The sequence below is a fragment of the Theileria equi genome, assembly GCF_000342415.1.
Source record: "Theileria equi strain WA chromosome 2 map unlocalized gcontig_1105316255037, whole genome shotgun sequence".
Classification (NCBI taxonomy): Eukaryota; Apicomplexa; class Aconoidasida; order Piroplasmida; family Theileriidae; genus Theileria; species Theileria equi.
The window spans coordinates 761,243-786,363 of record NW_004668230.1 but is presented as its reverse complement, the minus strand read 5'-3'; the positions used below and the strand labels follow the sequence as shown (position 1 = coordinate 786,363).

The following is a 25,121-nucleotide window of genomic DNA, read 5'->3' as shown; positions in this document are numbered from 1 at the left end:
CACCATAATTCCTATCCTTCCTCCAGTCGGATGGTTGTCATACTACCTGGTCTACCCTTCTTCTAGGAACTCCCTACGGTCGCGTATGCTCATCTTGCTATTGTTTCATTATACAACTTGATGCTAAGAATCTCGTAATGGTAATTCGTTCATCTTAGGATGAATTCGCATCACTCTTCCATTCACTTTGTTCATTCCATAGTGATATACTACCTAGTCTTTGACGTCGGTAGGTCACCTGTTTCAGTACTCCTTACAGTCGTACTTGCGCAGTGAGGAATCCTTCTCTTCCTTAGGCTCCCTGACGGTCGCTTGTTCGCTATTCCATAGCTCACATCCCTCATTCTTCGGGACCTCCTCTGTCCTTATATACTCCGAAAAGTCTCTTTAATGTAGTACAGACAGTTTATGTGATCCATAGACATGGTCTGTACTATGCAGAGAGAGCAGGTGATCATATAAAATCCCGTTATTGACCATAATATAACCTTCCATATACATGTAACACTCTTACCATTCCATTACATACGCCTATAGCTTCTAGTAGCACGCCTCTGCTGTATATGGTCCCTTAGAGGCACTCTTCCTTGGACTCCTCCTCCTAACACTCCGTTTCTAGCTACTCTGCGTCGAGTCACTAACCATCCATATTGTAACCATTGTAATCTATAGATAAACCGTATTGATGACTCGGTAAGTACTCCTATGAAGGAATAAACTGAGGAAGAGAAGACCATGGGGATAATTATCACTATAAATGGCCAAACATTCCTTGTTCTCTTACACATTTAGAGATTTTATATTCATCTTTATCTACTCCATCAGATTATGTACAATGTGTAGCTGGAAGGCCAATCGGAAATCCTCCACGAGACTAATGGGAGAAGAGAAGGAATAGCATCCACAGGGACATTTATGGATTCCACAGATACATGTTCCCCATCTATCATCTCTAGATACCACGAATAGACACTATAAGATATGGACAGTCAAATGTGTATCCGTGGAATCCATGAGTAGAGAGAACGTTCAAATTAGAGTAGTTGAAATAATGCCAATATGGCAGGGCAGTGGGTTTTAAATTTTATTAAAACCGACATGCTGCATTAAGCGTGTGTGGTAATGCAATCCTCTATGATCTTTGATAGAGAATCGCTATTTGCAATGTCCTCAGCTTTGCACGTTCTAATTAGGGACCCATCGTGGAATACCCAAACTGACGTGCATAAGCGCAAAACATCGGTATTGTGAGCTGCAATGAAGGTTGCACAGTGCTGGAAGTGTGTCTTTATGAGTTCATAAATTGGAATCTCTGCAGTCTTTGATGCAGCAGCTCCAAGTTCATCCTCTGGAGGCTCATCAACCAAAAGAACTTTGAAGAATTCTCTGTAGAGCACCAGTCTTGCCACTGATAACATACGTAGCTGTGAGTTTGAAAGCACCGATCCATGGTCAACATTATCTACAGAGGAGGCGCCATGTGGCTTTAAAGTGGGACCGTAGTAGACTCTTTTGTAGTGCCTTGGCATATCGTCGTGGTAATGGTCAGGTATAATGACGGTGCCGAGACCCTTTCCACCCGGGAGATTCTCGACAAACTTGAGCAAGCCACAATTTTCCAGGGCTATTTCAATATCAGCATCTTCAAATATCATTCTTGGGTCAACAAATCTACGTACAGTCCAGCCTCTAAAGACAAATGGTAGTTGAGGTAGTACTCCAATGATCTGTCTAGTCACACTCTTTGGCATATCATTCAGATCACAGCCATCTAAGAATACAGAACCATCTCTATTCGCCAGATTCTGGAGCACTGACAATAGGGTAGACTTCCCTGCTCCAGTTCTACCGATAACTCCAATAATGTCCGAAGTATCCGCAGAACAAGTAATATTCTTTAGAATAGCATACTTCATTCCTGTTTTTTTGTTAACGCTATGAGCGCTTACATTATCCAACTTAACCCTAGTATGTCCCAAAGTAGTGTACTTGGACACGTCAAACAAATTAACCTTATGCCTAAAGAGCAATGTTCTAAGACTTGTACAATACAAGCCTCTCCTTGAAATATGTCTTGCAAAACGCCTGGAAATAATATACTTCTCAACGTCCGAACCCAGGTTCTTGTGATCTGAATCCTTAGAACTGTCTACAACAATTTCCGTTCCATAAATGTTCCTTTTCTTTGCAAACTTTAGAGGTGTATTTTCAGGAATAAAACTTGAAAATCTCTTGACAGAACCAATATGCATTTCCATCAAACAGTACAGTTTGAGGAAATTTGCAAATGAAGTATTCAAGCTAAGGAAGATGGAATATGCCATGGCGTAGTATCCAACTTGTAATTCAGTTTCGGTCCAGCGTGAAAGAAGAAGAGGAAAGACAAGAATGAACAAAGCCAATGGTGATAGAAATAATCTGGACGAAATTGTTCCCCAAGCCATACCAGAGTATGTGAAGAGAAAACACCTTAGATTATAATCAACGTTTTCTGCCATAGCATGAACTAATTCCCACTCCTTTTTGAAGCTCCTATAAATTGATAAGCCAGATATAGCCGTTTCTATGGTAGAGTCAATTTGGCCAAATGTTTCAAAGCGTGCCAAGTATGCGTTTTTGCAGGACCTGACATAGTAGTACACTATGAACCTAAGAATGATAAAGCAAAGTATGAGAGCAAGTGGAGTGGCCCATGGTACCAAAAAGAATAGTGTCAACAAATGGACCGCAGTTTCAATTGAAAAAACTGACGAATCGTAGAGAAAATATCCAAATATGTTGTCAATGAAAAACGTATCTATATACAAGAATGTCAAAATGCTACCAAGAGACGTCTTTATTCTTAAAACAGCCGAATTGTTGGTAAAGAGGGAATTAATGCAGTATTCATGAATCCTTAGTGAGCCATTGAAGGAGGCAGATGTCATCGCAACTATACGGAAGAAAGCTCCAACCATAACAGATACCGAGAGAATGATGATCCACCTCAAAGATCTGTAGCAGTACTCCTTAACATCCTCAAGTGAAACTGATGTATGATTATGCTCATTCGCATAATCAAGGACTGAATCTGAAACCTTTGAGGTGATGATAAATTTTGTATTATCCAAGGTTGCAAAAGTAAATGTAAATATGAAGAAGATGATAATAGGCCAACCCGTTGCCCGGAAATAGGCTTTATATGGCTTGAAGTTCTTATTACCAATATCCTTTTTATCTTGTATCTCTTGAACTGTTGGAGAATCGGAATATCTAGATTCCGTTGACCTTCTTCGTCCATCACGAGTATAGTCATCTGAGTTGCATCTTCTGAGGATATCACGTGATACAGATGAAAGCTTCACTCTGTCAAAAGAAGGTTTTGGAGGCTCAATATGGCCAACTTCGTGCTCTATCAAAGACTTGAGTTTGTTGCTCTGCACAAGACCCTTGTTCTCCAGAAAATATATTGGAGCATCTGGGTATGAATCAGGTGATTCTGATGATACACAAGCGTCTAATATACGCTTGGAAATCGTTAGAACTGCAGATACATCATCCTTTGCCAATAATCCATCATTAACATTAAAAAGATTCCTAAAGATGGTCCTCGCCACGAATGGATCCAAGCTAGTGAAACAGTCATCAAGGGCTACAAGGAAGGAATGGTCAGATCCGCTCTCTCTATTAGTCTCGCTAAAGATGAGGTAGGCGTAAATGGCACGAGCAAGTCCAACTCTGACTCTCTGACCTCCACTGAGGGAGTAACCATGTTCAGAGATCTTACGCATGTCACCCTCTTCCCAAGTCGATATGTCATGTTCAAGTTCAATAGCCTTCAGAACTGTGTTGTAGACATCCTCATCAAATCTGTGACCAAAGGTAATGTTAGACTTAATGGTACCCTTTTGTAGCCAGACATCCTGAGAAGCATAGAATATTGGCATGTTGGTAGAGAGAGGCAATACAGCCATTGATCCTTCAACAAGAGTCATGTCACCAAGGATAGCCTTGACAAAGTTACTCTTACCAGAACCTTGAGCACCAGTTACAATGGCAAGGTCACCAGTATTGAGGACAAAGTCAAGGTTCCTAAGACAAGTAGTACCAGTATTGTCTAGGAGATCCTTCCTGCTATTGACCCAGGCAAAGGAGGCCTTCTTAAACATCACCATCAGTCCTTTGGGTATGCTCTTATCCTTACCTGGCCCAATCTCTGGTAGAGTAGTCTTCCCAGTAAACTTGTTATCAGGAATGTAAAAGTTTGGTGAACAAGTTCTCAAGAAGCGTTCCACCCTCAAAAAGGATATTATGGTAAAAACTAAAAGTTTGAGTTTAAGAGGAACCATGTATAGTGGACCAAGAATCTTTAACAGAACGAAAATAGAGGCAAGTAGTCCTGAGGGATCGATCTCCTTTGCATCTGTAGAACCTTCAACCTGTCCGACAAAGTCATCAATTAGAACAATGATGTTTATGCACATTATTGAAGTAATGATGACCTTGTTCATGAGAGATAAGAAGAAACGAATAGGTACAATGACCAGTTCATCATTCCTAGCCTCTGTAATAGCATTGTGGCCGATATCATCTAATGACATTCTCTCGATAAGATCCAGGGCTGAAACAATTTCCTCAGACCTAGCGATTCTATTATCCCTAACCCCAAAGAAATATTTCATAACAAAACCATTGACAAGTTCCATCACGAACATACATGCGACTAGAGACAAAGAAATGATAAGGATAGTGAGTGCCTTCATGTGAAACTGTTGGCTGATGAGTATTAGTCCGTATGTGAAGGCTGTCAGAAAATCAATCATGCCGGTTGTGAACTCGATAAAAAGTGGAATGTAATGTGGGTCATTTAAGATAAGGGAATAGATTTTGGGAGTTACTTTATTGTTCTTGTAACGTCTGGCTGGACATAGTAATGGGTTATCCGTACATGCGTCCTCCCCGGAACAGCAGTGAATGACATTTCTGCAAGAGTTTGAGTCGTCGGGAAAACTGCTAAATCTGCTGCGCCTATAGCACAAACTGTGCTGGAAAATCGTGACACGAAGGCACGAATCAATAACAGCAGTAAGCCTTTGTAAATAGTAGTAAATGTGGTCCATGAAAATTTCCTTGAACAATTCCATGAGAATGATGGAGAGAGCTAGTCCTAAAAATGCCATGAACCTAAAGTCTCTGTCAGACAATAGGCTCAGCAACTTGTGTAGGAAAATAGAGACACTCATTCCAACGCCATTCATTACTATTACACATGCTATAATAGCGAGCAACCTTTTCCAAAAGGTCAGCCAGATTGCCCTTGCCAGAATGTATCTTACTGGTTTCTTGGCACTCTTCTTCTCATCCTCACTGAGGGATTCATAAGCCTCCAGGCTGGCTATACCATCACTAATGTGCTTAGAAAGAATAGGCTGCCATATAAGAATCTGGTCAGCCAGTGGGAGAGGGTGAAGCATATAAGGGTCCAGGTACTCTTTGGCAGCTGCTTTAACCCATTTGTATGCCCAGATGAAGAATACAAAGTTGAAGATGCTCTTGTCGTCAAAGTAGCGGAACCGCCTACCATCTGGTTCTTTTGTCTTCTTCCTGGTCAGCTCCACCTCGCTCTCCCAAAAATGGCAGCTTTTCTCCGGAGGAACTGCTATATTCTCCATTGAAATATTCTATATTTTCAGAATTGCATAGTGGGTTCGAGAATGTTACTGGGAAAGACTGAGATTCCTAGACAACTGGAGGAGGAAGTCACCCTCTTTTTCGGAACGGAAAATGCGATTATTAGCGTGAGCAATTTTCCAAGACTCGAGATCCCACAAAACTGTCCAGGTTTCAGAATGTTAACCGTTATCCGTGCGACGAGTAAAAAGCCCTACACGTTCATCATGCCAATCGGCAACCTCGTAACGACTGATCTACATTCCAAACCTTTTGTGGTAATATAACTGCGCTTGTCCCAAACTGTTTATATCCTAAAAATGATTGAGACCGGATACGTTTGGTCTGAGAACTTTGCACATGCAGGACCCTGCCTTGATTGGGGTTTTGTTTTGCTTCAACCGCTTGTCAAAGAAAGACTTCTGATTAAACTTTAAGGATACTTGGCTTTAAGTTTAGCCCTCTACTATTCGGTTTTGTTTCTTGTCTTTTCTATGGCTTAAATCACTTCTCCTTGGCGCACCTCTGTCTGGCAAGTTACCTGTACCTTTCCGGATTTATAGTCAATGGGATGGGAGATATCCGTTTGAAATCGTCTCAATGGTCATACAACGCGAACATGGTTCGTGATGTCCTCAGCTGAAAAGGAAATGTTTTTGCGGCTTGAAAATGTCTGGCATGGAAACTAGCGGACAAATATCTAGTTCACTAACCTGGTTCATCTGCCCCTCGTATGAACGTATTTTGGAGCTACTTTGCAATATTGTAGCGCATCTATAGGCGATAATCTCAATCTTCCTTATTTATCCCAATGAATTGATAGACTCGAGGATTCCTCCGGCTATAATCCTCAAGAACGTGCGATTTGTGGATAATAAACGAATGCGATGTTATTCCAACGTAAATAACGGGTATTAAAACTCCAAACGTGAACCAGGATAAATGGTGGTGGAAAAAGAGCGGCTATCCAACCGAAAGTTTATATTACAGCCCTTATTCAGAGTTTAAATGGCATTTCCCTGGCCTCCTGGCGGCAATGATTCGATATTGCGTGCCCTTGCGTTTGTACTTTTGCAGTTCATTAATGAGCTATAGAAAGTCGAGCCCCGTACGATATGATAAGTGAATTGTAATTTAAACTATTTGGATTTGTATTTTGTTCAAGTTGTTACCCTGGTTTAGTCTTCCGCAATTTGGTTTTGCGTACTACGTCTCTTCCTAGGGGGCTCTACTTGTTCAGATGGGAAAGAAACTACCTTTGGATTGGATGAAAATAACCGTGAATACATAATCAAACCAAAGAATGGCGAGTAACCTGTTGCAAGTATTGCGGTACGAATGTCGAATCTTTGTGGACAACAACTTCTTCGCAGTAGTTTATCCAGCCTTGTCGTGCCTGTTGTATTCCGTAATGTAATGGATTTAGCATGTGTTTAATGTCGAGTAGATGAGACGTGGTATGAGAATATGGTCGTACAAGCGAAGCTAAATCAGTACAAAGTCCTAGCATTCCAGTATGCCAACAAGATGGGAATATTCTTACGCAGAGTCCTTGGTAGTGACAATGGGCTCCGTATTACAAGATTCTTGCCATTTACTGAGATCGCCCATACTAGTCGTTGCTGGACCCTCTCCAGGAGATATAGCAGAGGGTCCTTTACTTGATCCGTTTACGGTCTTTAAAAGTGAAAGAATCTTGGGATAGTCAGGGTTTGATGGTTTATCAGTTAATAGCCTCCAGTTTCACCTGTTTGAGACTCTTTGCTACCATAAAGGAATGTCCTTGGGTTCTTTTTCTTCTTCAGGTTTGGGTTCTAGACGAATTAATAGAATTTTTTCATCCTCAGGATATCAGTAAACGTAAACCGTGGAAGAGCTCTTTATTGGAATATCCTTTATATCATCCTGACCATTCTTTGTCTTCAACAAATTTATCAGGGTTGTGAACTGCTTTAGGAAAATCTTTCTAGGCAAAGACTTTAGGGTAATGTTTGATGAGTACTACAGGAAGGGCACTCAAGAGTTTGTATTCTGTGAAATACCAAAAATATGGGCAGTTTAGTGAATAACTTGCCTCATGTAGAGTATCAGACTTTATTCCAGCATTTGTCCAGTTATTATCACTACCAGGATCCGTGTAATATTTATTTCCAGATCCTAATTGCACGAAAAGCGGATTACCATAATCATTACTTGACCGATAATATACCGTCACACTTTTACAACTTTTGATTGGATCATTGAATTCACTCTTAGGTTGTCCATTATATTTGATACTGGTGATATCAGGGTTTCTTGGTTCATATTTGGGCGCTTTATATCCCGGAGGGTTAAGTAGGGTTATGCAAATTACTTCACCATTATGCTAGTAATGATAAAGCTATTCATCCTCACAATCAGATGAAACTTCCTCTTCATTGGGAACCTTATAGATATCAATGGGAACCTCTTTCTTGGTCGTACTAGTATATTTGTACAATCACAACTATAGTAAAATTACTCCGTATTCTCTACTAGTTCATTTCATACTATCATTATCCCCTCCGTAAAATCGTTCTTCCATCCATACAATTGTCTTCATACTATCTTGTTCATTCTACCCACTCTACAACCTCTCAACTGATGTAAACAGAATGGTCAGTATGGATGAGTCTAGATTGGAATTCCATAGGAATACTCTACAGTAACATGTATAAAGTCTACTCTGTTTTCATTCCATATAGTTACTATCCCTGCCTAGATTTGCTTCGCTTGTACGATCCGTTTGCATATCTCCAATATACTAACAAAATTCAACAAATTTATTATACACCCAACTCCACAGCGGGTTTGTTAATATATATTCAGCGATCTTTGTTATATTTGCTCTTGTCGTGATTGGACCTATCTCTCCTAAAGTTTGAGCCATAATTCCCAAATCCGCTATTCGACCGATATCCCTTTGTGTGTCCATTCTCTGGCGAGCTTTCCTGTTTACTCTCCTGCTGCGTTGCGTGTTTAACATCTTGGACAGGTTTGGTGTCAAAACCGTCGTTATGATTAGTCTCGTTGGCAAGACAGGCCTTGCGTATATCCTTAAATCGGCTAGCGTGCCACTTTAATATACTCTTGGTTAAATCTTCAACCGTTTCGCCGTGTGAGCTTGTTTGTTCTCTTAGTTTTGGATCATTTTTCTCAGGGTCTGTATGAGAATGTGCTCCTGTACATTTCATGACTATATACGTTGTATATTCAACTTACTTCCATCTTCTCTGTGTTGATCTTTGTAATTATCATCATTCTTTACGTGTTTGTCAAAATTCGATGGATTGTGGCCGGTTTTACTGTGGGATTTCGAAGATTCGTTACCATTATTGCGGTAAAAGAAGTTGTTTTGGCTTACTCTGTATATTTAAATTAGATTATTCATACATGTCATACTTTTTACGAAACATCACGGAATTTGGCAATCGCTGTCGCGGATAGCGGCCTGAAACGTCCTTATATTAAAGCTCTACACCGTCCCGGGTGTCAAAGTGCGATCAATGGGTGAAAATGACATGTATGAAAATGGTAGAAGTTTATCTCTGTGTTTCAGCTATCTCTATAGCCTTGTTAATATATCTTTCAACTACCTCGAGACTCCTACGCCAAGTTACACCACATGTATAAATTTAGGTCTTACCAGTTTATAACGCGAGTATCGGTTTGTATATCATCGTCTTCCCGCTTTCCTTGTGGATATTGAGGTACTAGTAGCCTGGAAACTGCGGCAATATTTGTGTAGAACAAGATCTCTTCCAGCACGGCCGTAGAGACGTAGACCTGATTAAGCAACAATAACCGTACCGTTGTGCTGAGATTCCTTGTAGAGTGGATACTTTATGATGAATCCTGCGAGGTGATGTAGCTTGGCGAGAAAAGTAACCTGAATCATCGTCCCATAAAAAGAGGCTGGATGACGGTGTTTTTAGGGTAAAATACAAACTCTTTGTGTAAGTTAGAGTCTCTGGCGTCTTGGTGTTCTTGAATATTCACATAAAGGGGATGAATTCACTCACCTGGTTGTTTTACTGGTGCAACACCAATTGGCCCATCAGCATTCCTATCCAGTGCTAGACATAAACAGACGCTATTGTCGCAGCCGTGGTTGATTCGTGCCTTTTCTGGCTCATAGAACATGCATTTGTGGCTTCTCTTTTTCTTACACGGCAGGAGCTTCTTGGAAGGCCAAGCGATGCTACTGGGAACAAAATTTATCATTGTGCAAAATTTAAATGTACTATTTGAGAGAAATTAAAGTAAATGTGTGGTATCAAGAGGAAGAGGAACGAAAATTCCGAGTTTACGGGAGAAAATGTGCTGAAAAAAGAGAGGAACTATTCCTCCCGTTCAGTTGTAGAGTCGCAAATCATACATGGGAACCATCCTTCACTCCTCAACGTGTGTTCAATCTGCAAAATACCTCTGGCAACACTCACCAAATACTCTGTTCTCTTGGAGGAAATCGGTCTGTGTTTGCCATGCCAGTGTCTTGACCGTGGCATCACTGGAATGTTGTACTCTTGGAGAAGTCCAGACAACTTTTTTGTATATCCAGTGGGCTTGAATATGCTCATTTCATCTTCTTCAGCTGACTCTTGGTCATCAGATTGGTGAGAATGTGCCAAGGTACTCTGCACCTTTTTCACTCTCTTGTCATTCAAATCCACCAGATTTGAAAAGTCCGAAAATGGCTTGTCGAAGCGAGACGATAGCATTGCGATATTTAGCATTGTGTTGTGTCCAACCTTGATGAAATTCTTGGATGACCATAGAAAAGACAAAAACTCGTAAAGAGTCGACTGGTAACAAATGTCATTTACCATCATATCAATGGTAAATACAATCTTATCGTTGCAAGTCACAAGCACATCAGACTCAAAGTATATGGAGAGCAAAGTTGGTTTATGCCCTGAATCAAATTCCAGCTTTTTGAAATACTTGGAGACGTACAAAAGATGCGCAACACTGTCAACGACTATTCTCTGATCCAAATCAAGTTTATTTATTGTAACGTCTACCCTATCCTGCCCATCGGACACTTGCCTTTCCCTCAAATTTTGCGATTCAACGAGCCCCCAGGGATATTTTAGGAGTCCTGTAACTGCATTTGTTGACCTTAGCATTTGCAATACTTGAAGCTTCACATTATCAGAGAGCATTTGAAAGAAAATCTCGAGGGCAATTTTCGACTCCGAGCTCAAAATGTGCTTTAAAATATCCACTAGTCTAAAGGATCCATCTACAAATGGAGTGAATAAATCAACTCTCTTGTAGGATAGTAAAAGCGATGCAAATTCCAGAGCATCAATTCTTGCAAAATCGGATCCAGCGTCCAGCAGGTCTTTGAATGTGCGATTAATTGTAGATGAACTAATTTCATCTTTAAATTTGTGTTTTAGTCTCAAAATCTTTACTAGCTTTAGAAAATCTGTGCCAACTGCGTTGAATAGACCATTAATGTCAACATGTTCCTTCACGCTGGTATTGTACAGAGCGAAGCTGAGCGGTATTTATGGATATACAATGAAACTTACTCTTCTATCGACTGTTCTAAAAGCGAAATAAACTGCAAGGTTTGTCTTGGACGTATTGCAGGGCTCACAGACTTCAAGAGGTCAGTGTTAAAGGGCGAAAAGACCACCTCCCTGAATCCTCCTTGGCTGTACAACTTTTCCTGGTCAGTACCATGCAGTCTCGTATTGTAGATGTAGTTTAAAGTCTCGACATAGTCCTTTTTGAAGAGGACGTTCTCCTGTGTGTCGGTGACATCTGACCCAAAGCAGTGGAACAAGACATTTGTGACGACCGTCTGCTTCTCACCCAAGGCACAAAGCCTAGGAATGATCTCTACCATACGCTTTGTCGCGTAAATTGGCCATTTTTGATAGTTGGTCATTGTTTGCGGCTATACTCATCTTATCTTGCGATTTTACCGCAAATCTGCGTCAAGTTTTTACGGTAGCGGCGCATGATGAAAAATTTTGCGCCTGTGTCTTGAAAATGTATGCCTTTGGTGGCCGTAGCTATTGTGAGGCTTACGGGCCTCGAGAGCGACCTTCAGAACGAGTAAAATTCTGGGAATTTCGACATTTGAAACTTCATTCCTACAGTTTAAATTCACATAAAATGGCCGAGAAGAAGACCGTCTACGAGACCTCGGAGGAGTACCCAGTCGTGGATTCCTTCGAAGATCTCGGACTAAAGGAGGAGATCCTAAAGGGAATTTTTGCCTATGGGTTTGACAGGCCATCAGCTGTCCAGCAGCGTGCCATTAAGCCAATCCTGGACGGAAGGGATGTCATTATTCAGTCCCAGAGCGGTACAGGCAAAACTTGCGTATTTTGCCTTGGAGCGCTTCAAACAGTCAATTCAACTGTTAAAGAGACGCAGGTTCTGCTCCTGTCACCCACTAGAGAGTTAGCGGAGCAGTCTCAGAAGGTCTGCCTTGCCCTGGGAGACTACTGCAATGTAGAAGTGAGTAAATTCCACAGGAAATATGCCATCCATAGGTTCACTGCTGTATTGGTGGGAAAAAGGTCTCAGATGATATCAAGGCTCTGGAATCCGGCGTCCAAATTGTCTCTGGAACACCAGGAAGGGTCAACCATATGATCTCGGAAAAGCACCTAAATACCAGGAATATCAAGCAACTCATCCTTGACGAAGCTGATGAAATGTTGAACAGAGGATTTAAGGACCAGGTCTATTCTATATATCGCTATCTACCACCAACCATTCAAGTTGTTGTTGTCTCGGCCACTCTACCTCATGAGGTCATAGAGATCACAAACAAGTTCATGAACAACCCGTTCAAAGTATTGGTAAAACGTGATGAACTTACACTAGAAGGAATCAAGCAATTTTTCATTTCCATCGAAAAGGAGCAATGGAAGTTTGACACTCTTTGTGATCTTTATCAGTCACTAATAATCACTCAAGCTGTAATCTTCTGCAACACCAAAGAAAAGGTTGAATGGCTCTCTAAAAAGATGCAAGATGCCAACTTTGAGGTGAGAAAACCTTCACTATATCATATCTACCAGGTTGTGAAAATGCACGGTGAAATGTCTCAGAAGGAACGCAATGATATTATGCAACGGTTTAGAAGGGGAGAATCGAGAGTATTGATATCCACAGACCTTTGGGGAAGAGGTCTTGATGTCCAACAGGTGTGTTTCTATCCTTCACCTCAGCTCGCGTAGGTCTCGCTCGTTGTAAACTATGATCTTCCAAACAGTCGTGAGAATTATATTCACAGGTATTGATGTATACACTTAATGTATGATGTACAGAATTGGACGTTCTGGAAGATATGGTCGCAAAGGAGTTGCAATCAACTTTGTAAAGGTAGTGGTTGAATTTGCCTATACATGCCTACAGGATGATGATATTCGCATTTTAAGGGATATTGAACAGTATTATTCCACTCAAATTGATGAAATGCCCATGAACATTTCGGAACTGCTTTAGATTTTAAATCGCAAACCATCCCTAATGTATTTTCTATTCATTTACTAGCCTATATTTTACATATTGTTCGTATCTGGAAAGCTTACTCATGCTTGCAGGTTGTGCTCGTATTGCTACTATAGTCTTGTAATTCTTGTACTGCATATGCAGGACCACAAACCCTAGTGCAACTTTCACCAATATTCAATAAAACTAGCAGGTATACTAAAGTAAACAAATTAGAGGATATATAAGTGGTTGTGTGTATCCAGAGTGTTGTTTGGCTAACATGGATCATATCATCTATGATTGATCCAACAAACCTTTGACAATTTTCCAGTATAAAATGATGAAATAAGTTAGGGCAACAAGTTGTGAAAATACTGCATTTACAGTGGCGTTAAATTGAAAAATGTTTGCCACAGTTATATGTCATAAACAATCTTCATTACTGTAGGATTTTTCGTCATAGGAGGTTTTCTACTATTATCAGTTTCATCAGTATATAAAATAAAGAGAGCTTCATTTTTAACAACAATTTGAGCTCTAACATCTCTGGTAAAGGCAGTCCCAACACTTTTTATCGCCACCTTGTTTGTGTTCCAAGTCCAGTACCAGAATGCTCTTAACACACCATAGTGTTTGGTAGGCCATTTATCTCTATCATGCTCAAATTGGGAATATGTTTTGAGGTATCCATCTCCAAGGAATGCAAATATGACCTGGGAGGAAGAATAGAGGAATGTGTTGAGAGTGTCCATTGTCCTATTAGTCTCCTTACTTCCTTGTTTATCAACTGAACTCACATTCACTGCCTTTAATATCTGCACACAGACATCATATATGATAGTCAGTATTCCCAAAAGGTAAACATCTGTCCTTATTCTCCGTGATAAGGAGTTGTCGGGGTAGTGCATACCAATGAGAAATATGATGCTACAAACCGACTGTATTCCAAAAAATCCCCAAGCTCCATGCCACCACATAGCATTATTCTTACTAGTCCACGGTTTGTTCGGTCCCATACCATTCAGAGTTAGGTACAGAAAAATTAGCGGCGGTACAGCACTCGTGAATAAAACCGCCACATCAATCGTGTACCCTAGTTTCATTCCAATCAGCTTGTACGGGGCTATGGAGGGATAGAACATGTTCTGAATACCAAATCCAATTACACCCATTAGAATGGGAGATAGAACAGTACCAGTAGGTACATCCTCAGCCATTTGAGCCACTGGAGTACCTTGTAGGAGAATCTTAGTCTCAGACTCTGTGTCAGGAACCTGGTCAGATAAGTCAGCTGCTGGAACCTCCTCATCAGCTGTATTATAATAAATGGTAACCAGAACGGAAGTTACGGTCATGAGGAAGATGGCACAGCACATTTGGACGATAACTAGCCAAAAGTATGTGTTCGAAACTCCAATGTATCTCGATAGCACCAGGAATGCAATGTGATAGGAAGAGACTAGAATACCAGATATTGGTAAGGCAGCCATAAAAAAGGTTATATCATCTCCTAAAGCCTTGACTATTCCGACAAAAGCTGCACCGACGATAGCTGAAGTCAATATGACCATCCAGTAGTAGAAAGTGAGATGTCCATGTTCACCCCCGGAATAATAAGTGAGCAACAAGGTTGTGTAGCAGCCCACAACACCCCAAAATAGTCCAATTGCTATCCGGTTAATACCAGTACCACCAAACTGATCATAAATGGTCAAGACCGCAACCCCTAGTAGTGAGCAGATTCTATACGGTATAATCATTCTGGTGAGATAAAGGCTGACGTATGTCCTCGATATGCCAAATCTTTCTACCGAAAAGTTTCCTGCAGAAATGGCCATGTGGGCCAGCTGGTACAAGGCTAGACCGGCCAGGAAGGCAGTCAGCTTTGTCCAGCTATTAGACTCCGGCCCCTTCTCCTTTTGTTCTGACATTTTTGTCATACCATTTTAACTGCGATAAAACCCTGTTGCTTCCATGTTAACCGTGTCTCATTGAAGAGATCAACCGATTATCAACGTTTTAGAAGACAATCACAACCAGACATAAAGAGGTACATCATCCTTTTGTGAGGCTTCTACAGAACTTATGCTACATTCCAGATATGATTCACAGGTATGATAGATTTAATCAAGAAGGTTTCTTTATGGAAGGACGGGATTCCTAGGCCCCGTAGGTACAAGTTTCTCTTCTAGACTTGCGGGAGTACAATCTACATGAATCCATATATACCGGTAACCGTGTATAATTTTGTCCATCCACGAAGTTTATATTTGCCGGTATGTCCACAAGTTGGACTTTTGCTTTGTAGACAAGTGCATATCTTCCCCAGTTAGAAGATTATAAAAGGACCCATGTATGAGTTCAGATTCGCCATTTGAGTACTGAATTTATTCCTGTATATTTTAGAGTCTATAGGAACGCAAAATTGACCGTGTCTATTCCCAGCATATGTCTTTCTGCGGGATCTCTAGTATGTCTCCTTGGGATGAAATTCCAAAGCACAATCTTAGCATTACCATGTCATTTTATTTTGGGTGTTCTGAATTTGTCCATGTAAACAAGTATGAATTTTCAGAGTATAAGCAGGCATTCAATGGGAATGGTACACTCAACTGTTAGAGCTACTATAGTTGAGAGTGATCATTCCACGTGTGTAGCTTTCCACCTGGGACTATATTATGGGTTGGTGGCGATTCATGATGCTAGAATGTTCATCATACTGCTACTTTGGTAACGCAAATTTGGCATAAAATACGTTAACCACATCTGAGCTCTAATGTATGCATGAACGTATAAAACAAAAGGTTAAGCAAGCATAATCATTCTTTGGATTGCTTGATTGACAATATTACAAATTATACCCGGTAAAACTATAAACTGGATCCAATGGGCATAGGCCAATAATATCCGTCATTCACCAAGAGTCAAAATTCATCTAAATGTGCAAGCACTCTTTCAAAAGAGAAATCAGCACAAGTATAACCCGTTATTTAAACCTAGTGCAGAAAATTCATAAAGTAAACGGCAGCAATGAGCTGTAATACCATCATGCATGGGCCTGAGGTCATGATACCAGACTGTTTGTTTGTTCTATTCTCTTGTAACCTGTAAAGGCTCTCATCAAACTCCTGTTGGCTAATTCTCCTCCACTTATCGCCGTCCTTCTCGAAACATTGGAATTCAGCCTTGGAACCATTTCTTACTCTGAGACTAAGGTAAGCGGCCACGCCCTTTTTATAGATATTTGCAACGTTACACCTCTCGTAATCATTTCCAGCCCAAATATTTAGACTCTTGTCAACAACTCCCGAGAAGGAACTGGAATCTTTCAGGAAGTATGAGATATAATTAATCCCATCAACCTTGCCCTTGTCAGAGATGACATTGGGGCCAACTTTTTCGAGATTCAAAACAGGGCCAGAAGATCCAATCTTTGGCACTTCCGTTTTAGCAACCTCGGATTCCTTGACCTCTTCACGCTTGAACTTTTCAAAGCTAGCATCAAATTGTTTCCTTGTGATTTTCCTCCATCCTGACTCATCCTTCTCAAAGTAAAGTTCCGGAGTACGGCCTCCGCTGACTGCAATGCTGAGTAATGCAAGGTCTCCCTTTACATCCAAGTGGACTTTGGGGGACTTTTCACCCCTCTTAGCGGCCCATACTAGCTTTGAGAGGTCGAAAACTTTGGTGAATAACACCCGTTTTGGGCTAAAGTACTTGTGAGTAACCCCGTCCTTGGTTCCTTCTTCTACGTTTGCTCTTGCGAAATCAACATTGCCTATATCTAAATGGCCTGGTAGAGATCTTGACGCCGCGATTCCCCTCTTCATGGCTTCGGTTCTCTCCTGAAATTCTATCATTTGAATCTCCCTCAAGTTTCCATCATCTACAAAAAACTTGTCAAGTGCGTTATTATCCACATCAACCAGGTGCAAATAGAATATAGACTGATGTCCGCCCCTTGAAAACTGCTCAACTGCCAAAAACCTTTTTCCAGCGGTCTCCTTCCACATGCTCTGTCCACCTCTCGTAACTGAGCCTACGTAAAATCCTTCTTTTCCCTCAAGAACGAGGTGTTGGATGCCGTAAACCAGCTCGCTGGTAATTTTGATCTTTGAGGCATCTATTTGGGTGATATCCAGGGAGACTTTGACCTCTGGAACCTCCGCAGACTTGGCGAGTCTCAAAATGTGCAACAAAAATACCAAAACCAGGGCTTTCATTTCGGTGCTATGACATAAATATAAATTTAAATCGAAATTGAATAATCTCTGAAATTGACTACACACACCGAGTGTGTAGAATCTTGCATGTGTGTAGTCTTTTCTCCACACACAGCTGAACTTTGGGCTCCGCTCTGGTATACTTGATGTATATAATTCTAGGAGTCCAGGAGGGCGTTTTAAGCCACAAAAAAATCTGCCCCGAGAAGTGTGCAAGCGTTGGCGCTACACACTCGATGCCCATGGCATCCCCGCCAAGTCTGAGAACCAGCAATTACAAATTTGTAGATGATATAGAAATATAAATCTCCGTTCGTTTTGAGGGAATGAGTTGATACAGAGCCCCTTTGGGCACCTTGGTCTGTACAGGGTTCTGGCAGGTTTTGTAAATGTCTGAATGGAACCTTGAATAGTCTACCGACACTGTAATGTTGCTGGCGAATGAATTGTGGTAGGGCTACATAATTACAGTTGAGTGAAGGTATACCAGACTGGGCTGAAAGTCCAGATTTCCCTGGTCAAAATACGATGATTATACATGTAACAAGTGTCTATACAACGTTATACAAAAGGAGCCTCTTTGGAAACTCTTTTGACAATTGGCGACTGGCTGCATTAATCGTGAGTGTAAATCTTTATTTCAGATTTTGTTTGTTAAATTGCTCTATTTATTCCGTATTCTCCATGGTGAGGAGTTTCTTCTCATTCGGGTTAGCCTGTTCCCTTGGCTTGCTATTTTTAATGTAATGTTGCTTTATTTGGCCTAGTTTCTTTTCATAGTCTTTCTTCTCTATGGGAGCCCATTTACCATCAGTAGTCTTCTCAAAGTACTTATAGACCATTGATTCATCCACAAACAAGGCCATTTCTAATAGCATCATATCTCCATTCTCAGAAATAATGCAAGAACGGCAGTAGCCGTTGTAACCGCCAAAGACTCCGGTTAACGTTCCATTAAGAGTCTGAGGCTTTTCTGCATGCCATAAAACTTTATTTCCGTCTTTTACCTCTATAGCCATGTATCCAGGCTTTGGGTAAAATTGTTTGGTAGTAATGCCTAGTAACGCTACTTGAAATACAGTACACTCATAGGTATCGGTGGTTGATGCAAGGTCAACTTCAAAATTTGAGATCCATTCTGCAGAAACTCTTGAATTTTTCATCTGTGCGTCATAATTGCTACAATTTCTCCAAACATGTCCACTTTTACAATATGCTTTACGTGATATTTCAGAAGATGTTCTGGTGACTACAAATACAAGTTCAGACTTTGCGCCTTTGTTAAGATATACTCTGGCATACTCGAACGTCTCTCCAGAGGAAAGAGTGTAGATCTCTTCCTTACCATTCATTAGCTTTGTAACAGAAACATCATTCCTGGGGACAACAAGTTTTATTGCATTAGAAGCGAACGTGTAATCAATGAATAGGCAAAGGGGTGAATTAACTATAGAAATATCGACAACGCCTCGATTTGAAGGATCATGTTCTGTCTGTTTAGATGACTGGGTGTCTGCATCACCTGATGGAGCTTCAGAATCGCTAGTTTCTTCATCATCTCGAGCAACCCGCTTGGCAACGTCTGCAGCTTGCTCCAGCAGTTCTTTTAGCTTCCTATCGTACTTTTCCTTCTCTATGGGAACCCACTTCCCATTTTCTTTTCTAAAATACTCGGACGTAGGAGAACCGAGATCAATCGAGTCTACGGTTAAAAATGCATATCTATCGTAGAAATGGTATTGTGCGGATTTAAGCTTTTTGCCTCCACCACTTGTCAAAATAATCAGTTTATTCTCTACAATGGAAGAAACGTAGACATTATCATTTAGGGAATATGTTTTGTATGTAACACCATGTTCTTCCCTCTCAGAGACATCTACCTTGGACTTGTCAGGATTTGCAATGTTTAGACTGGTAGACTGGTAGGCGTCAGCATCCTGAGATGCCTCTGGAGAAATTTCAGAGAGCTTGTTATCAAAATCTTTCTTTGTAATAGGATTCCATTCAGTACCATTCTTTTCAAAACGAAGGAGTTGCAAAGTTCCACTAAAAACCCATACAACTAGAAACTTCTCATCACCCTTAGAGTATAAATCAATAGCGGTGCACTTTTCACCTTCAGTAATCTTCCGTATGGTAGTACCTCCATCCCTAACTTCAGTGACAGTATATTCTTCATCAACCGAATACTGATCATGCTCGATTCCAGAGTATTTTTTACTAGTAAGCGTAGTCTTTACCCTATCCGGGTTTGACACATCAAAGGAGAATGAAGATTCCAGTCCGCAAGAGCACAGCCTTGCTACACAAGATATAAATAAAACAATGACAGTCTTCATTCCGCTTAAAATGGCCAACTCAGGGAGTAATCAACGGAGATGTTCATTCCTGCATTGTATCTGGGGTGAAGGAAGAAAGACTCTCGAACTAGGGTCCGTAAAGGCAGCATAAATACAAACATGAATAGTACCTGATCTTATATTCCAGGTGTATAAATATGGTGAATTACTTGTGCGTTTAGTGGGTACGATATAAGCTAAGTCTTTCCTAGTATGCTTGACATTCCATCCCTTGCTACGATTCCATTGCTGTGAGACAAGTATTATGGTAAGTATAACGTTTGGAAATCCTAAATATATGTTCAAACTTGCGAGTGGTACTCTACAGTGTTTATACTGGGCAAACTGCCTGAGTTAGCAACGAATACTCGAACCCGGGTCAAGTAGCTAAACATGCTCGTCCCAAGAGCAAAAACTCTAGTGAATGAATATGCCCTGGGCATTAAAATCAGAGGGATCCAATGTTTACATGTAAATTCACCATACTGAACTGTATATATGTCCTATTAGAAACTACCTTAGAGATTCTCCATTAGAGAAATTTGCATTTATCCATTTTTATTTGTGCAATCATATAGCGATATCGGATATAGTACATTTGTCTTGTTGGTATCGACGATTTTTCCGTTGATTACCATTTCGTTGAGTATGAAATGTGCCTTTTCCAGGTTGAACATGATGTCCAACTCACATACGGATTCAAAGTATCTATCCATGGTTTCTACTATGTTTTGTATAAGTTCCAGTATGGCCAATTCGTTCTCATCGGCACAAGCACCGATGATTAGGTAGAGACTTGCATATCTGGAGAGTGATGTTGTAAATGGTCCAAACAAACCTGCGATATACGATTGACATGTCACGTATGTGTATGAATGAACATTGTGTTTCATCTCTGCATAGACATTTCCTGATGAGCTCTGATTCCAGCGAGCATTTTTCCTCTAGTGTGTAAGATTCGTAATATTGGCTCAGTCTCGTCTGGCCCTGTTTGTTTATCATCAAAATAAACTTTATCATCTTTATTTGCAAAAGATTGCGATTTATAGCAAAGATTTGCAGTGACCAGTAGCATCGATGCTGTGTGTAGGGTCCGTGGAATCTTCGCGTTTATTCCGAAGAAAAAGTGGAATTTGCGAATCATTTTAATGTAAAGCTTAATGCAGTATGAGTGTGTAGTTAGCCGCGCGTTGGTATAAATAGACAAGAAAGCTGCACAGTGAACAATATGGACATTTCGTACGACTTGTCCGATATGTTCAACGATGAATCCATCACAAAGGTGATAAATGAGCTGGATGACTTTGGAATATTCGGTCAAAAGTTTGATTCCAGAAATTTGGTCCCAAAGACGCCCCAAAGGACCAATCACGCCCTCAAATTTGGCAGCGGCACTCGAAACGACCTTTCAGAGCAGTCATCATTCTTGCTATATGACGAATTCAGCGCCCAGAAGAGGAGGAATTGGATAGAATTCGAGAGAAGGTTCGACGCCTCCGTCTCAAGCTCATTTAGACCAGTGCAAAAGTACATCTTTGACACAATCGTAATGATAAGTACGTTTATTCATCGTATCTCATACTCTACAGATGGCAAAAGGATGTGTTTTATAAATAAGAGAAGAAAGTATCTCGAAAAACTCATTGAGGAGATTGTAAGTTTTTCCACAGAAGACGCATTTATTTCAGATTAGCGGCTATAAAGAGATGTGGAAGGAGGTTTACTTACCATTTGGCGATGATCCAAATAACTTTAAAAGGGCAAGCTGTAGCAATTCATTCAATAACGAAATACTGGAAAATTTCAAAGTAATCGCAAACAGAATTGGTTGTAAAGGTCTAACAACCATAGAGTCACGCAAGAATGATACACATATATTTGATATCAACGATAAAGATACCACGAATGTGGACACAAAAAATTACAAGGGAGAATTTATTGAACTGATGAGTAAGATTGGAGTGGCACAATTTCATCATCTCCTTGACTATTTGTTCATAGTCATGGAAAAAAGTAAATACGAATATAAAACATGTTATGCTATTGACTTGATAACTGAAATGATAAAGATTATGCCAGAGCTGTGCATACTGCTCATTATTCCAAAGAATAAGGACTCTAAAATACTATTTGAAAGAAAGTGCTATTTCAGAACTTTGTGTAATATACTAAAGAAAAATTTGTCCAAAATGAACGTTGAAACCAAAGAAACATTGCCTCGCCTTTATATGAATGCTCTAAAAGGCACATATAGGCCGTTTTACATGCATTTATCTGGAAACGAAAAAAAGGATTATACAAAGGCTATATCTACGGCTTATTTGTTAAATCGCCTATTGGTACTGGTAAAAAGTATCATGGATATTTGCATCCACTATATATTCGTTTCAGATTTGAGTGATTCCACCGTGAAGAAACTGAAGAAAAGAATTAGAAAATATATATTTATACCACTTTTTGGGATTAGACAATTACATGAACTTCTCATGCCATTGGTTGGAGAATGCAAAATCGGATCAGAAAAGGTTAATTTGGATTACTTGAACCTGATTAAAATGTATCTTTATCCCCCTCCCCCATTGTACCTGCTTAGGATAAAGTTTCTGGAAATAATAAAAACCTCTGCAGGCTTGGGTATATGTTACAAGAGTGGTTATACTATTATTAATGACTCGTTGATGAGGGGTGAAGCTGCAATCTCTGGGGAGGGACAAAGGGTAAGAGACGTTCTGAAGAAATACATTCACTTGTTTATTTTTGGGGCAGCATTCTTTTTGCTTGCAGATTTTATGAAAAAGAGTGTGGACGCTACAAGTACCTTTTTTGGTCTATACTTTATACAAACTCCTCACTTTAAGATAAATTCATGTTTCATTGATGAACCTGCAGTCGTTGAAGAAAATGTCTACAAAATACAAACACTTGTAATTCATATTATTGATAAAATGTCAAACTACAAAATGCTAGCTGATAGTAATATGCTTGGATCAAAGTCACTTGAACTTATACAGGACAGCATAATAAAGAGACTGCTCGTTTTATGTTGGCATTACAAAACAAGTTCACATTTGGATGAGAGAATTGATAAATGTATAAAAATGGATGATTTTAGGAAAAGGATATATAATAAACGATCAAATACTCAAAAGTCATGCTACGGATCGTGTAAAGCTATTGTACCATACAACATAAACACCCTGATAAGGTATCTTAATCTAGTAAGACCAGGAAAAATTTCCCTGATCACTCACAACAAAAACATAAATACTATACAATTAAAGATGCTTGTAGCTGACGAACTGGAGCAGGTTGTTAAAAATACACAATGCTCTATTGACTATAGTAGCGGTGCTACCATACAAACGATACACTACTCTGTAGATCAACATTCTCCATTGGAAATCAAAAACCAAGGTATACAAGATAAATGTCAACTAGAATGTTTACTATACTCTCATATGGTTGCAAATCCAGCATCAGGAAAATACATGAAAACTCTGCGAGACTTGACATCCATGGCAGCGCTAGAGCTCCTAGTACTAAACGTTTGTGCCAAAAGGAGGGCGCCATTTGATGACTTAACACCGTTATGGTCTAGTCTAGCACATATTTTAACACATTTTAATTATTGAATAGCACATTATTTGTTTCGCGACTGCAAATTTTCCTACTGTACACTTCGGCCACAAGGCCCAACCATTAACCCATTACGTAATTTGGTGTTACGAATCCTTGTTGAATTTCTGGGCCAGGTTGAACATAGGGCATACTCATGGTAGGCACACCCTGAATAGGTGCATAACCGTGAGAATGCATCAATTCAGAGTCATGTCCATGGAAATCCATTTGTTCCTGTGCATAGTCATATCCAGCGAGATCATCAGTAGTAAAATCTGCATTTATATCCCTAGAGTGCAATGATGGTGACCACTTATCCAACAACGCCTCAAATGAAAAGGCCCAAATGGTACCGCTTACAATAGCTGCAAGAAGGAACAAACTAAAGAGTGCACCATAACCAGTGAAAACCATCAACAATTCAGCAAGACCAGCTAAAAAGAAGAGGATGAGGTTTGTCCATGCAATTTCCTCAGAGGTTCCTTCATCATGGTAAGCCTCAAGATAAAAGAGTGCTGCACCATACATTATAAGTGCAAAGCTGTTTGTAAAACTTCCAAACTGAAAGAAGATCCAATCAGCCTTGGTTTGTTGATATCTTGTCCACCATTTCATGCTCATGTAAAAGTAAGCATAAAGGTACTGCACCAAACGAAGCATGGACGAAAGGAGATCCAAGGTAACTGCCGCAGACAATATTTTTGAACCTGCACGAAATCCCCTTACGGCCCTATCACAATGTATATAAGACCACGTAAACTTACTTTGAATTATCTGTGACAAAAACCTGAAACATGGCAATGTAGAGGGTACCTAGTAAATAGAGTCCCATGAGGGTGGAAATGGTCAAGTGGAATGGTCTAGAAATTTTCACGCTTTCTGGTGCTGCATACAGATCGAATACAAAGATACCAGTTCCACCAAATGCCCAGTAGAAGATAAACATGAGTGACAAGGAGGCAGACTGCAAAGCAAATCCAGACCTGAGTAGCTTAGAGGTGAAGAAACCAACAAATGGCGTATGTGATTCTCCTCTAGAAGCGGTTTCCTCTACCATGTAGTCTGGATCGATTGGTCCAGATGGGTTATACTGAAGTGTTCCATATGAATTTGGTGTAGGTTCATATTGGTATTGTTCTTCATATACTTCCCCTGGCATCATCATTTGTTCCTGCACTGGCATGTTACTCATTTTGTCCAGATGTAAAGTGAGATTTCCTTATACAACCGATTTTAATGTAAAACTATCAGCTTTATACCTCTTATTCTGTATGAACCTAAATTGGTATCAATTATTCTGCGGATTCACGTATGTGCATATATAATGAATTGAATAGATATACTTGAGCATGAAAATTACCTCTACGTTAGAGTATAAAGAGCAAGTTCACACGCACACTTACGTTCCTAAACTGAAAGTATCAAATGTGATGAGCCTTTCTGCCCAGATTTCACGATATATATACCTAATCTTATCAAGGGGCTGTATATAATAAAAATGTGTGAGTCACTTAATGAGTAGCAGCCCAGAGTTGAGGTTCTTGGCACCCAACCCAACAATTCACCTACCTCTTTGAATCGAAAGCCCAGTTGATGATTTTTATGATAAATGTATCCGATTTTCCTAAATGTGTGCACTTATGCACGGTGTGTGTAGACACTCTGTCCGGGAATCGTCATAGTCATGCCCTATGATGCATAGCCAAACCCCTAAAGTAGACACAAGTCTGCAGGATGTTTATTAACGCAAATTATCGCCATAATATCCGAACTTTGAGCCGATGTGTGGTCTTTAATGCCTCAGTGGTCC

General features: G+C 40.2%; 11 protein-coding genes across 11 annotated transcripts; 2 read left to right on the top strand and 9 right to left on the bottom strand.

The window, feature by feature from the left end:
- Positions 1-1,106: 1,106 nt before the first annotated feature.
- BEWA_038440 (ABC transporter, ATP-binding protein domain containing protein) lies at positions 1,107-5,704 on the bottom strand (the record flags this gene model as incomplete). The annotated part of the gene is made up of 1 exon (XM_004833202.1): positions 1,107-5,704. Exon 1 carries the CDS (start codon positions 5,649-5,651, stop codon positions 1,107-1,109), a length of 4,545 nt encoding a protein of 1,514 aa, XP_004833259.1. The 5' UTR covers positions 5,652-5,704.
- A 2,731-nt stretch (positions 5,705-8,435) lies between these two features.
- On the bottom strand, positions 8,436-9,266 carry BEWA_038430 (conserved hypothetical protein). The gene is made up of 3 exons (XM_004833201.1): positions 9,070-9,266; positions 8,890-9,032; positions 8,436-8,848 (listed from the first exon to the last, which is right to left on the bottom strand). Exons 1-3 carry the CDS (start codon positions 9,081-9,083, stop codon positions 8,493-8,495), a joined length of 513 nt encoding a protein of 170 aa, XP_004833258.1. The 5' UTR covers positions 9,084-9,266; the 3' UTR covers positions 8,436-8,492.
- Positions 9,267-9,457: 191 nt separating this feature from the next.
- BEWA_038420 (hypothetical protein) lies at positions 9,458-9,891 on the bottom strand (the record flags this gene model as incomplete). Its single annotated transcript, XM_004833200.1, has 2 exons — positions 9,458-9,522; positions 9,690-9,891. 2 exons carry the CDS (start codon positions 9,889-9,891, stop codon positions 9,458-9,460), a joined length of 267 nt encoding a protein of 88 aa, XP_004833257.1.
- A 35-nt stretch (positions 9,892-9,926) lies between these two features.
- BEWA_038410 (conserved hypothetical protein) lies at positions 9,927-11,569 on the bottom strand (the record flags this gene model as incomplete). The annotated part of the gene is made up of 2 exons (XM_004833199.1): positions 9,927-11,172; positions 11,208-11,569. The coding sequence occupies 2 exons, from the start codon at positions 11,567-11,569 to the stop codon at positions 10,008-10,010; spliced, it is 1,527 nt and encodes a 508-aa protein (XP_004833256.1). The 3' UTR covers positions 9,927-10,007.
- A 163-nt stretch (positions 11,570-11,732) lies between these two features.
- Positions 11,733-13,158, top strand: BEWA_038400 (eukaryotic translation initiation factor 4A, putative). The gene is made up of 6 exons (XM_004833198.1): positions 11,733-12,147; positions 12,183-12,683; positions 12,717-12,842; positions 12,876-12,931; positions 12,966-13,020; positions 13,054-13,158. The coding sequence occupies exons 1-6, from the start codon at positions 11,800-11,802 to the stop codon at positions 13,141-13,143; spliced, it is 1,176 nt and encodes a 391-aa protein (XP_004833255.1). The 5' UTR covers positions 11,733-11,799; the 3' UTR covers positions 13,144-13,158.
- A 389-nt stretch (positions 13,159-13,547) lies between these two features.
- BEWA_038390 (conserved hypothetical protein) lies at positions 13,548-15,071 on the bottom strand (the record flags this gene model as incomplete). Its single annotated transcript, XM_004833197.1, has 1 exon — positions 13,548-15,071. The coding sequence occupies one exon, from the start codon at positions 15,069-15,071 to the stop codon at positions 13,548-13,550; it is 1,524 nt and encodes a 507-aa protein (XP_004833254.1).
- Positions 15,072-16,127: 1,056 nt separating this feature from the next.
- On the bottom strand, positions 16,128-17,354 carry BEWA_038380 (signal peptide containing protein; the record flags this gene model as incomplete). The annotated part of the gene is made up of 1 exon (XM_004833196.1): positions 16,128-17,354. The coding sequence occupies one exon, from the start codon at positions 17,352-17,354 to the stop codon at positions 16,128-16,130; it is 1,227 nt and encodes a 408-aa protein (XP_004833253.1).
- A 580-nt stretch (positions 17,355-17,934) lies between these two features.
- On the bottom strand, positions 17,935-19,721 carry BEWA_038370 (hypothetical protein). Its single transcript, XM_004833195.1, has one exon. The coding sequence runs from the start codon at positions 19,691-19,693 to the stop codon at positions 18,023-18,025; it is 1,671 nt and encodes a 556-aa protein (XP_004833252.1). The 5' UTR covers positions 19,694-19,721; the 3' UTR covers positions 17,935-18,022.
- Positions 19,722-20,195: 474 nt separating this feature from the next.
- Positions 20,196-20,762, bottom strand: BEWA_038360 (clathrin coat assembly protein, putative). The gene is made up of 2 exons (XM_004833194.1): positions 20,532-20,762; positions 20,196-20,497 (listed from the first exon to the last, which is right to left on the bottom strand). Exons 1-2 carry the CDS (start codon positions 20,711-20,713, stop codon positions 20,242-20,244), a joined length of 438 nt encoding a protein of 145 aa, XP_004833251.1. The 5' UTR covers positions 20,714-20,762; the 3' UTR covers positions 20,196-20,241.
- Positions 20,763-20,921: 159 nt separating this feature from the next.
- On the top strand, positions 20,922-23,325 carry BEWA_038350 (conserved hypothetical protein; the record flags this gene model as incomplete). The annotated part of the gene is made up of 3 exons (XM_004833193.1): positions 20,922-21,249; positions 21,283-21,347; positions 21,382-23,325. 3 exons carry the CDS (start codon positions 20,922-20,924, stop codon positions 23,323-23,325), a joined length of 2,337 nt encoding a protein of 778 aa, XP_004833250.1.
- BEWA_038340 (conserved hypothetical protein) lies at positions 23,309-24,787 on the bottom strand. Its single transcript, XM_004833192.1, has 3 exons — positions 24,715-24,787; positions 24,076-24,588; positions 23,309-24,041 (listed from the first exon to the last, which is right to left on the bottom strand). Exons 2-3 carry the CDS (start codon positions 24,501-24,503, stop codon positions 23,393-23,395), a joined length of 1,077 nt encoding a protein of 358 aa, XP_004833249.1. The 5' UTR covers positions 24,504-24,588; positions 24,715-24,787; the 3' UTR covers positions 23,309-23,392.
- Between the last annotated feature and the right edge of the window lie 334 nt (positions 24,788-25,121).